The following is a 13,870-nucleotide window of genomic DNA, read 5'->3' on the forward strand; positions in this document are numbered from 1 at the left end:
CAAAGGGAATTCTGACCCGCAAGAGCCGCCCACATGAGAATGACCCTGGAAAGACTACAGCTGATGCCAACCCCAACGATTGTGGCAGTCACCAACAGACCACCACCACAAAGAGAAGGAAGAAGAGGCCCTGATACAACACCAGAGTAAGTGAGCAGGAGGTGACAATGATAATCGACAATCGACAATGGAGCATCAGTAAATGTGATTCGCCTCAATACCCTGCAGAAAATGGAGCCCCAATCAGTGCTGAGGGACACAAACACACAACTCTATGCGTATGGCAGCAGAAAACCCCTATTGGTGGTACAGCGATTTTGCGCCACACTCGGCAGGAATAGGGGTCCGACGATCCAATCAAAGATGCATGTTGGTGACGCAGGCATCGATTGCCTGCTCGGCTGGGACTCGGCAGAAGACCTGGGACTGATCAAAATCATCTCTGACATCTCAGACTAAAACGAAATCCGAAACCTCCTAACAAGCCACCCCAAGTTACTTCAAGGGATCGCATGTTTGAAAGACAAGGGGATCAAACTATACATCAACCCAACCATACAGTCACAAGCAGTACAACACCAGAGAACACCTTTCCACTCCACATGAGGGACATAGTCGCCAAAGAAATACGCGATCTGGAGAAAGCTGGAATAATTGAGGAGTTGACAGGACCCTCTCCTTGGGTCTTCCCGATGGTTGTGACAAACCTAGGCAACCGGGGAAGATCATAATATGTATTGACATGCGTGTCCACAACACGGCCATTATCCTGGAAAGACATATCACCCCAATACCCAATGAAATAATAGCAGACCTCACAAGGTCCAACATTTTTTCTAAAATAGATCAAGCTGCACAAGGACTAGAGATACATAACATTCTCAACACACATGGGGCTGAGGAGATATAAATGATTAAACTTCGTAATATCGTCCACAGCAGATAAACTTCAGAATATTGTATTCCAACAAACCATACACACCGCATTACAAGACCTCCCCGGAGTCCTAAATGTCAGTGATGACATCCTGGTACATGCCAAAACCAAAGCAGAACACATGGCTAGGTTGGCAGTGGTCCTCGACTGATTGGAGGAGGCTGGATTGACCATCCACAAACACAAATCCAAGTTTGTCAAAGATGAATTTTTCAGCTTTGTGTTCAATGGCAGGTGCGTGTTGGCGGACACCCTCAAGGTAGCTGACATCAATGGAGCTGCACCACCTACAACACCGATGGATGTCCGCAGCTTCGTGGGGATGGCCACATACCGCGGGAGGTTCATCAACAACCTGGCCACGCTTTCAGAACCACTGCAAGCTCTGACTAAATCGGACACAAATTGGGAGTGGGACAAGCCTTGCCAAGAGGCTTTTGAAAGCATCAATGAGTTGCTGTCGGCCAGTACCACCATGGCATACTACGACACCCACCTACATACAGAATTATATGTGGACGCCAGCCCCGTGGGCTTAGCAGCTGTACTGGTACAAAGCACCTCATCGGAAGATACATGACCAGTGGCATATGCGTCCAGGGCCCTCACCCCCACGGAACAACACTACTCGCACATTGAGTAGGACGCCATCGATGTCCTGTGGGGGTGCAGGCACTTGAAATTCAAAACTTGCACGGACCACAAACTGCTAGTTCCTATCTTCACGGGCTCAACATCCACGCTCCGACACAAATCGAAAAATGGTTGCTGCAACTGCAACAGTACGATTGTTGACCTTGTATACTGACCAGGGGCGGATAACCCTGCGGATTTCTTATCGAGACACCTTTGAGCTGCCACTGCGGCTGGAATCTCGGAGGCTGCAGAAACAGAGGAACACTTATGCCTGGTTGTCGAGGCAACAAAAACAAAGGCCGTAAGTAGATCGGAACTGGTGGAAGCCACCAACGACGACCCCTGCTGCACCCTGACAAAGAATGCCATCCTGGCAGGGGAGTGCAAAGCTTTCCTTCAAAACAACCCCAACCGTACCCTAGAGGCAAAGAACTTTCTAGCATGGGTGTTCACCGTCCACCACAAGCTATCAATCACAGACGGAGGCCTCATTCTGAGAGGGGCACGCATCCTAGTACCACCCAGACTGCAGGACAGAATAGTGGCCTTAGCGCACAAAGGACATCAGGACATTCTGAGGACCAAGGCACGGATAAGAGATCGAATGTGGTTCCCTCTGATTGACGCAAAGGTCGAGGGAATCATCTCCTAATGCCTCCCATACCTGACCACGGGGGTACCGCCACTACCAGAACCAATTCAATCCACACCAAGAGGCACGTCATGCTGGGAATCAGTGAGTGTTGATTTCTGCGCAGTACAAGAGGGGACCTACCTCTTAGTCGCCATTGATGAACACTCACGATACCCAGAGGTGGAAGTTGTCCATTCAACGGCAGCGGAAGCTGTGTAGCCAGCCCTGGAAAAGATGTTTGTGACACATGGACTACCCAAGTACCTAAAAAGTGACAACAGGCCCCCATTCCAAGGGACCGAGTTCCCCAAGTACTTGGATGTTCTCCGGATAACACACCACCTCATCACACCTCGTGGCCCCAGGCGAATGACGACGCAGAACGGTTTATGAGAACAATTTACAAGGTCCTCAGGATCGCAAAGGCCCAGGGAGCCCTATGGGACTTCGAACTATAACGGTCTCCCTGGAACTACCGGGTGATGCTGCATGTGTCAACCAATAGCCCCCCCTCCCTCCCGGCTGATATCATGTTCAGAGCTGTGTTACGATCCTCCATACCTCACCACCGCCATAACAAAGCAAAAGACGGAGGATACACAACAAGAGTGCCAGCGCTAAGAAGTACATGAGCAGTAAACGACAAGCCAAGAAGTTGCACACCAAAGTTGGGGATCAGGTGGACGGTGACCAAACGGAAAGGAACTACGATCACTGCAAGCCGTGATGGGAGACTCATCACCAGGAACGCATCATGGTTCAAGAAAATTCCCCAGACAGTGTGGAGAGAGGTGCTGGATGAAATGAACGATGGATAGATAATGGAGGGATAGATAACGGCGATGGAACAGAGCCAAGGAGGAGGGGGGCATCAGGCCAACAGCCCAGCAGAAGTAAGCAGCCTGGGCTGAGAAGGAGGATGACACCAGACCCCTAGGCCAGCCGACACAGCACAGCCCGGCATCCAGAGGGGCACTGCCACTGAGCCCCAGGCCCGGCAGATCGGCAGCACGGCTGGTACCACATGAGAGCGGCGCTGAGGCCACCTGGAAAGCTAAGTGACTATGTGGGCTAATATGAAACTGTTGGTGTGATCAATAGAATTGTGTATACGTTTGCATTTGTATTTAAGGGGAAAGAAGACGGATGCTATGTACACGTCTGGGCCAACCTGATGACGTGCAATAAACGCTGCAGCGGTCATCCAACACGAGAGACGCAGTCGGCGGGCGAACGGCAATGTGAGTGCCTGTGTATTTGTTATTTATTAGCACAGCACGCCCCTCACTTATGCCGGCCCTCACGCATCACGGGCTGATACACCGGAGCACCGGAGTGGTGCACACAACGGGAACCACCTTTTTAATTCCAGGTGCTATATCCTGTATTTAAAAGGAACAGTTTGCACTCCCAAGGTGAGGATGGCCAACTGCCAATTTGCCATGAGGCCGGCCAGTTCAACATGGCAAGAGTAAAGAGGAATTCTGGGAGGATTATTTTGTAATTGGTCCTTTGATTTTAGCCGCACTCTTTGGATTGTCTACAGCGGGCTTCAGGGCAGAGCGAGGGAAAGACCTGTGGGCATGACTGGCAGACCTGAACTGAGGACTTCACAGCAAATCTATCCAGCCTGCATGTGACCCTTGGCACACAGAGGCCGTGCTTGGGGTCCTGCTCAGACCTGCGCCGCCGCGGCCCTGTGCTTGAATGTCATAAACTGCAGGACTTGAGCCTGCCGCTGACAGGCCCCGCAGATAGGGCTATTTCTAGCCGTGCCACATGATCTGGGGAGCTGACTCGCTGCCAGATGCAAATGAACATCCTCCCCGTGCCCGGGCGGCCTGCTCGAGCACATCTCGGGTCTATACAATCCTGCCCAGCACCACCCTCGCCATCACGATATCTAAAGTCAATCCTGCCCTGCACCACCCTCGCCATCACGATATCTAAAGTCAATCCTGCCCAGCACCACCCTCACCATCACGATATCTAAAGTCAATCCTGCCCAGCACCACCCTCGCCATCACGATATCTAAAGTCAATCCTGCCCTGCACCACCCTCGCCATCACGATATCTAAAGTCAATCCGGCCCTGCACCACCCTCGCCATCACGATATCTAAAGTCAAGCACATCTCGGTCTATGTACAATCCTGCCCTGCACCACCCTCGCCATCACAATATCTGAAGTCCACCACGCAGCAGGTATGCCAATGTGTACCAATCGGGACCGCCAGCGCCATCTGTTACTGCATTCATGGGATGCCATGCGCCTCCATGCCGAGGCATTGCAGCCCCCCTAGATCTTCTAGTAATAAGAAATGCCAGTGCATCCCAAGCCAGCCATACCTCGCCTTCTGCTAGTCCACGGCCAAGTCCTGCAACTTTGATAATGCAGAGCCGCCGCCTGCCTTACCCCCAGGGCTGCCACCTCCGGCCTTGTCAACACTCCCCATTCCTGACCTGCAGCGCCCCTCCAAGTCCTGCTCGGAATCCCAGAACTCTGTCACGGAATCCCACGACTGGCCTGCATCACATCAATGCCTGAGGTTTCATCACAGCGGACCCTCACACATTGTGTGCAGTGATCGTCTCTCCTGTCTCGCAGCACCCACTCCTCACCCGGCTGCTGACCTGCAATGCTCCAGTCCTTTCGTCACACTAGAGGCGCACAGCTGTGACCGGGCCGGGAACCCCCCATACTATTTCTTCACTGCAAATTGAGAGCGTCGTTCAGCTCTGCCCAGTCCTGCCATGACACGCCCTCGTGGATAGGGTGTCGGAGACGCGGTGTGCTTTGGTGACAGTAAACACAGACAGCTTGACCTCGTCTTCCACCCCCCGCCATTCCAGATCTGTCCTTACTATCTCCAAGCAATAATGAAGGATGCACTCGTCCTATGTTGGGGCAATAGGCGCATATGTTTGTTCATTAATATAGAATACAGGCCCGGGGAGCCAAACGGTTACTGGGTAGAGCCAAACATAAGACCCATTTCCGGTGCCCAGCCCCGATGCACTCCACGACTCAAGACCCATACGTAGAAGCCTGCCCCTTCCCCTCCCCCAACACACAAGCCCCCTGCTTGCCTACTCCCCAAAACACAGAACTCATTGCTAGGGTCTTGCATCGCCAACCCAAAACCCATGCCTGGCATCCTGTCTACACACCAACAGCACAATATGCACACATTATGTCCTCCCTCCCCACCACATAATACCCATACGTGGTGTCTGCCCTCCCCACCCGGGACACGAAAGCCCTACATGGCCTCCTCCCATTAAGCTCCAAAACACAAAACTCATAACTGGTGTCCTGCCTTCCCACCCCCAAAACACACAGACTCCTATGTAACGTCCTGCTCCCCACCCACACATCATCAGTGTCAAATAAGGGCCCACGGTTTCCCCCAAAGAGAGTGGTCGTGGCCCAACTTCTGGGCCACAAGATTTATAGCTACCCCTACTTGGGCAACTGACTCATACAGCATATTTTTCTGCATGTCGCACAATGGAGTAACTTTGCTGAAAATGTTGGGGGGGACCTGACATGTTAAGAAAAGGTGCCCCAGCCAAATGAATGGGGTCAAAATGGTGTGCAATGAAAGTTGGAGGGACAAACACCCCTGCCCCCCCCCTAAAATTACGCCCATGATGTCGCACCTTTTGCACCCACTGCACATACTCTGTGCACGTCAACATCCCGGGCTGTCCATGAATCAAGCAACTCCATCACTGGGCACAGCACCCATTAGCCTCTCAGACAAACCTCAGGGCCCTGGAGACCACTAGGGTGGGAATGGGCACAGTACAAATGCCTGTTCCATTACAGTGGACATGGCTCCATTTTGACCTTCTTGACACATTTATCAGGAGAGGAAAGTGGGCCTTATTACAAGTCTGCCGGTCCGGAATTAAAGATGCCAGTAGCAACATACCGGCACCTGTTCCGGACTGGCAGACTACAACTATGCCTGCCGGATGCATCGGCCCCCTTAGGCACAGTTTTCACGGAAGCACTGGCACCGTTGGCAACAGTGCCGGTGCTTCATTCTCCCCACTCCCATGGAGTCCTATGGGATTCTATGGGAATGGGGACTTAAGATTTCTGCAGCGTGAGTTCCCAGGCTGCTGGGACTTGTAATGTCCCTGTGGCACCGGGATCTCAAGCGACGGAAACAGTGTTACAGGGTTACCGCCAACCTCGTAATGAGGCCCGATGTCTCTTCGAAACACGGTGCCTCACTACCACTCATGCACTACAACCACAATGTGATTTCAGAAGATTCCTATGCCGTATGGCCTTGGGCAGGATTGACAGACATCTTATGAGAGAAACTTGGCTAGAACCACCCCTCTTCCGGGAACAGTAGATGGAAACTGAAAATCAAACAGTGTGAGCTCAAGTTCAAAAGATCTGCCACTAGTGCCCATGCCAAAGCAACCTTCTTCAGGACTCCCTTTGCCTTTCCCGAATCCAGATGATCCTCTCATCATTCATTCCACCCCTCACTTTCACTCCTCTTTGGAAATCTGTTCTGAGCCCTGTATCAGAGCTTCTCCCTTTCTGAAAAGCACCCAGTGTGAAGCCGATCCTTGAAGTGGTTAGTCTTAGCAGGGTGTGCCATGCTCTGCATTGATGGTGTCACCAACGCAGAGGTAGTAGAGATGAATTGTCATCAATGGGGACAGACCCAGATAACTATTATATTGATATTTCCACAGTGTCTACTTTATGCATCATGGATCTCCAAGGGTTGGCCCCAGTGAGAGTTGAATTCCATCACTCACCATTGGGGACGTTTCTGCAGGCTTCCCCTACGTCTGCTAGCCTCTGTACACCTTCAAGCAGAGTGCACCATGCAGGATTCTTTCCAATCTCCCTCAGCATCTCAGAAAGGACCTTCTCCCTCAACGAGGCAGGGCAACAAAAGATGGAAGGAAATTCTTCCTTCACTCATTCCCATAACTGATGAGCTTAATCAAGTTTCTGAAGTTAATACTTTTGCGACTATATGTCTTGTGAAAAGTTGTCCCTCAGACAGACCACCCAAAAGGATTCCACTAGAGAGCATAAAAGGAGCAATTATGTATGATTTCATCCACTGTCAAGACCTGCAAGACCTTTAAAATTGCCTTCCTAGCAAGATTATTGGTGTTCCTTGGCCAGCTCTTTCTAATTGTGGTTAAAAGGACTTTGTAAACTTGAAGTTCATTTATGGAAGTTGCATCGTCCAAGCATTAGATCATCCAACACTTCTCAGGAATCTAATGCAGTGATTTCAATGTTATTGTGGCTGTTCTAGCACCCGGCAGATGTTCAGCTCGTGCTGTTGGGTCCCAGGCATGATCTACGACTTTCCACGAAGGAGCTATTTTAATTTTACCTGCAAAACAGCCCATTGGGCTGTGTTCTTTACACAATCTGTAAACAATATGTGTTGCATGCCAGTTTCCAGGGCAATGCTCAGTTTAGCCTCGCTGTCTATGTTTCCCATCGTTTTGGTTGATGTAAAAGAGGGTACTACTTGCCCTGAAAACCAACTATGCCCCTAATTAGGCGCCCATGCGGGAAGAGGGGCAGTATCTAAGACAAAGAATAACTGCACTAACTCCAGTCCTCTTAGGGTGAGATCTCTGTCCTTTATAAGGACCCAGCTGCCACCTACCTCCTTGGTGCCATACCAGCACATGCTCATGATGATAGCGTAGCCAAACCTGAAAGAACTCATGTGGAGAGGCTCAGAAGGCATAAGGACTAAAGGGCACAGGGTAAGGATAAGGGTCGGACTGGGCCATAAAATTGACTCGGGACCATTGAAAAAGTGGCCCCAGTTGCAAATGGCTATTCATTCCTTTTGTGACACTGTTTGAATAGTACCCAAGGGGGAGTTTTTTGATAAAATGTGATGCAAATTGTGCATTTTAAAGAATATTTATTCAGCAACACTGTTCAAAACGATTAGCCGCACAGTGAAGTAACTCATCAAACTGGCCCACTTTGGCCAAAAAAGTGGCCAACCTTGACCCAAAAAACTGGCCCACACCAGCATTTTGTGTTTTTTGTTCGGCCGAGGGCCTATTGCCCTAGAGGCCAGTCCAATCCTGGTAAGGATGTGTATGCGCTAATGGCAGGAGGGGGAGGTATTGGAATTCCAGAGTTTGCAGGAGGAGACAGCGTTGCATAGAGGCCAATATATAACTTACACCAGACTCACGAAACAGGTGAGGGAGAGGTGGCCTGAGACGGTGTTGGCGGAAGAACCTGATGCCGCCCTGGAAACGATGTACGATGTTTCAGAGGGCGGGCACGAAATATCCAGGGTATCCGAGCTCCTGAGAGCTAAAGCTGGGAAGGAACGGCTTCAACTGAGGCAGACGGGTGGAGGACGTAGGAGGAGGACGTAGGAGGACCCATGACAGAGGGGCAATGGGAGAGAGCTCAAAGGTACCATAAAAAGGTGTCCCGAAAAGCGAGACTCCAACAGATCCAGTTGTATGTCACCTATAGGGCTTATCTGACCCCTGGGAAAATAGCCAGGTTTGGAGGCTCGGTCACACAGAAATACCCCAGGTGTGGGGAGGTGGAGGCGGGGTTGCTACACATGTTCTGGGCCTGTCCCGAGGTGCACAGATTCTGGGACGAAATAAAGACTAAGATGGCCGGTGGGGGAGTGGTGCTGGATGTGGGGTCGGCTTGGCCCTGCATGCTCAGGATTTTTCCCAGGCCACGCAATCTAAAGCACATAAGCAAGATGAAGGACCTGGCTTACGGCCTGGCCAAGCGTCGGATCGCAATGGGCTGGAAGGTGGCCCATAGACCCAGGGTGGAGACATGGTGGGCGGACCTCTTGAGATGGGCGGAAGCAGAATCAGTAGTATGGTTTGAAGTTGTTACCAGGGGGGGGTGAGGTGGAAGTGGGCCCCCTGATAGCCTGGCCACAATTAGTGACCTCTATGGTAAACCCCCACCAGGTTAACCATGAAATAGAAGACTCAGATGAGTCTTCAAACACTGTGATTCCCGAAAATGCTCCCATAGATGACACGGATGAGCCGGCTCAAGTTTATGGGGTGGGTGGGGAGAGGACGGAGAATAACACTGTATAATGTGACGGTTTGATATTGATTATGTACGTCTTGAAAAGCTGTAATGTTTGTTGGTTTTGTTTGTTTAAAATAATAAAAATAATTTTTTAAAAAAAAGGATGTGTATGCGCTAGTGCTCCAATCTTGTCCACCAAGCACTTGTCCATCCAGCGATTTTGAGAATTGCAGCTACATACATTTCAACAGTCTGATGTATTCCCTAAAACAGTACTCCTATGCTGTGGTTGTCTCACTCATTCCCCGTCAGTGGATCAATGCTCCTCATTCCCGCCACAAGCCTAATTTTCCACAAAGGAGTCTTCCTCATTGCCCATTGTTATCTGATTGGAATTCAGTAGCCTCACTCATTCCACCAATCATTCAGCTCTCAGTAGTCTCTCTTGCTTCCCAGATGTGTCTCTGTCACGTTTCTAGGCATCAGTCTGCGTACGCACACGCTGGTTCCTCTGAGCGGTCAGTAAATGGTCTTCTATCTCTCTTGCAGGCCTGGTTGCGGCTCTACGGTTACCTCCCTCAGGGGAGTCGACAGATGTCCACACTGCGGTCTGCACAGATTCTTTCTTCTGCCATCTCTGAAATGCAACGATTCTACGGGATCACGGTGACCGGCGTGCTGGATGACGAGACCAAAGTGTGAGGTGCCATCCCGCTGACCCGCAATCATCTCCCCACATGAACTCTGCCTTTATCTCGCCTCCCCTTATTTCTTCATGTGCTTCCTCTGTCCAAGTCACTCCTTCACTTTAACCCCTTCACCTCCTCCCCTGCTTGAGTCCTGTTGCACATCTGATGTCCTCCATTTGCAACCTGTGTAAGTCTCTCTCCCGTCACTTCTCTGCCTCTGCCGCCTCTGCCATTACCCCCCGCCCAAACGTTATCTTAGCAGCTCCATCTCGGGTCTCGCCCTACACATCATATACTCCATGGCAATTTCCTACTGTCTCGCTCCTTCCTCTCATCATGTGCATCATTTCTCATGTTTTTGGGTCTACCCCACACTTCCTCTCCCACATCTCTTTACCTGTTTGAGTCTTGCCCAACACCTAATTTCCTCCATTACAAATTCTGCCCGAGTCTCTGAAACATCTATCCCTCTTTTTTTTTTAATGGGATCTGTTTTTTTTGTTTTGTTTTTTTTCTACATTTATTTTAAAAAAAAAACAATTTTGGGCATTTATAATGTACATTTGTACTTAGCATCTCAATTTGCCATCATTGTCTTAGTTACATGTGATAACAAATTAACAGCAACACAAGTTATATTATGACAACAGTCTTCATACTGTTTTAAAACTGAAATCTTACACACCATTACATAATTCTAAGAATGTTCGCAACAAAACAAAAAAATAGAAAGTCTTAATTACAAACCACATAAAATCACTAACATACAGTTAAAGTAACACAATACTAAAAACATGACTCACATGTTTTAAAAACTATCAAGATACAAAATGGCATAATTTTTGTCTGCAATAATTCAAAGAGTGTATAAAAAAATCTATAAAGTGCTATTATAAGGGCAATGCATCCCTCCTCCATCATTCTCGACCAAAATGACTTGCTAGCATATTGAAATCGATCATACACCAAGGCGATAAATACATTTGTGTAATTCAGCCCATCCGAGGGCAATACAACGTTAGATGTTTAAACGTTTCTTAGATGTTTAAACGTTTCAAGATGGACCGTACTGGAGCATAATCTACAAGATCCCTCTTCTTTATCGAAGCCAATTTGGGAGCCGACACACTCCGTATTAGATTCAGCGTAAATCTCAAATAAATAGTACGAACAAACAAGTGAATATATATAGCCAAATTCTCATGTTTCCTGGCCATGTTAGAGTATTCCACCAGGGACTTATATATACTTAGTTGAACGATGGTACTCAAATCAAATGCATAAAGATTTTTCTTTACTTTGATTTAATTCCTGATCAATTCGATCCGACTACAGTAGATTTAGTAAATTAGTCATACATACACTAAAATCAGTACGCAAAAGAATATTGTACCCTGTGAGAGCCTTGCGAGAAAAACGAGACCCAGCTCGTGTCTTAAGGCACAGTTTGGGTGAGTGTGGGGAAGTCCCAAAACTCTCTTGCAAACCAGCCCCTGGATAGCGTTGAAGAATGTTCCCAGATCGACCAGAACTGTCTCCAGTACGTAGGAAAAGTTTGGAACTATTACAGCCATATAGAACTTCAAGACTGGAATGAATGAGAATGTACTAAAGCTCTCATATTTACGTTTCAGTTTCGCAATAAGCGATTAAAGGGTACTTCTCAGTTCCTGCTATAATAATAATAATAAAATAATAATTAGGCTTTTATATAGCGCTACAAACCCTCAGGTATCTGCGCGCTGCTTATTATTACCCACGGTGTGTGGTGCTCATTTATCGACCTCGGAAGGATGAAAGGCTGAGTTTGGCCCCGCCGGGATTCGAACCTGCGTTAACAGGCTCTGCACGGGTGTCAAAGCGGGCGCTCTACTCGCTGTGCCACTTGACCGGCTTAAGGACTGAGTTATTGCCAGAAATGTTACAGCCAAAATATCGTAAAGTGTAAACTCTTTCAAGATGCAAACGGCCATCCCTCAAATTCATCATTTTAGGTTTCTTATTTGTTGAGAAAACTATAACTTTTGACTTATTTTAATTTGTAGCCAAATTATTGTCTGCTGCATATTCAGCAAACTTAGAATGTTGCCTCTGTAATCCAACTGGAGTGAGATCAAAGAACATCAAACCATCAACAAATGCTAACCAATGTAGCCCTGCGGTACCCAATCTCACCGGATAGGCATTTATAGAGTGCCATAGGTCTCCAATATCTGTAATGTTTACATTAAAATGAAGGGGGGCCAGAACACAGCCTTGCCTCAACCCTGTCTTCAAAGGTCTAGATAAAACACTGGGGCACATTATAAGGCTGGCGGCCGCGGTATGAACGGTGCCGCTAAGGCACTGGCACCGTTCATACCGGGGCTCCGCATTACGAGTTCTGCTCTCAGGTTCCTGTCAGCCTGCCACGTCTCCAATGGGGCAGAACGGGGATCGGGAGCCCGGCATTACCGCCTCCCACGAATGGGCAATTACCGGCCCATTCATTCATCTCGTAATGGGCCGGTTGTTGCCCAATCGCGGGAGGTTGTGCATGAGGCCCACTGTCTTTAGTCAGCCTATTCTTGACAAACGTGTTTTGATGAAATAATTATAGCAATTTCACTAAGACATCCAGTATTCCTTTACTCAATCATTTCAGCCATAGTTTTTGGCAATTGACTTGATCAAAGGCGCATGACTTGTCTATAGATGCCATGTACACAGACCCTTGAAGACCCCTACAAACAGATGCCTTCATAATTCTCCTCCCTCGGCAACTGTGTTTGAGTCTCCCCGAGACCTCTCATACTCCCCCACTCTCTTTAATTGGTGCTCCCCTGCAGTTCATTTTATCCATTGCATCTTCTGTCTTCGTCTCCCCCAAAATCTTCCCATCTAAACTGCAAGGGCTCCTGCACACCTCATATCCTCTCTTGCAAGCTCTATCTAAGGTTCTCTCCCTTCACTGCCAGTGTTGGTGTCTCCCGCTTCTCCTCTCATCCATTGCCTGTCACCTGGATTCCACATGCAGTCTGCCTCCTAAATCAGCCATCATTTCTCCTCGGTGTCAGTCCTAAACCACCAGCAAACTCCCCTCAGCTGTCTCTCTGCCGAATCTGCATCTCACCCTACAGCAAAAAAAACAACAATCTGTCTCCAGGCCTGACCTTTCTTCTCAAGCGTCTCTCTCAGCACAGACGCTGCCACTTTCTAGTGAGCAGCATTTCTCTGCACGCCGCCTACTTCTGCTTTGTGACCTTTCTCCATATTCCATCATTTTTCAAACCCAACTCTCCTGCCTCACGTTCTACGGAATCAGTATCTTACTTCACGTTAAGTCTCGCACCTGTTCAGTAGCCTCCTCTCTGTACGCAACCTCTCCCACTCGACACTCTGGCTATCTTCTCTGCACCCCTCTCCACATGCACTCTCTACACTTTCCAAAGTTAATCTGATCCCTCACTCTCTGCCCAATCCTCTCCCCCTACACACAGTATTGCTCCTTAATCTTGCTTGTGTGCCGGGTGACAGGATCTTGCTTTGTCTGTCTCGCTTCTGTCTTTTTTGATAATATGCTGCCTAACCATTGGTCCTTTATGATCACATTTTAGGTTTTTACACCATGCTCAAACCTAGAGGCACTGCCCCGCACCACTTTGCGAGGGTCTGAGTTCCCCCACAGCAGAAACCCCTGTGCCATTTCCTGCAGCTTTGCTTTGCAAGAGTTAAAATTCCTAACCACTGCTCGCAACTCACCCACAGTCGGCACTCCTACCCACTGCTCGCAACTCACCCACAGTCAGCACTCCTACCCACTGCTCGCAACTCACCCACAGTCGGCACTCCTACCCACTGCTCGCAACTCATCCACAGTCGGCACTCCTACCCACTGCTCGCAACTCATCCAGAGTCAGCACTCCTACCCACTGCTCGCAACTCACCCAG

The 13,870-nt window shown here is 49.0% G+C and overlaps 1 protein-coding gene across 1 annotated transcript in view; it reads left to right on the forward strand.

Moving 5' to 3' along the window:
- Window positions 1-13,870, forward strand: part of MMP15 (matrix metallopeptidase 15) — a 233,034-nt gene that overhangs the window by 99,334 nt on the left and 119,830 nt on the right. Inside the window, exon 2 of the mRNA XM_069654486.1 lies at window positions 9,801-9,949. Coding sequence (XP_069510587.1) covers window positions 9,801-9,949 — 149 coding nt within the window. The remainder of the gene's footprint in view (window positions 1-9,800; window positions 9,950-13,870) is intronic.

This window comes from Ambystoma mexicanum, chromosome 1p, assembly GCF_040938575.1.
Source record: "Ambystoma mexicanum isolate Mex_15411 chromosome 1p, UKY_AmexF1_1, whole genome shotgun sequence".
NCBI lineage: Eukaryota > Metazoa > Chordata > Amphibia > Caudata > Ambystomatidae > Ambystoma > Ambystoma mexicanum.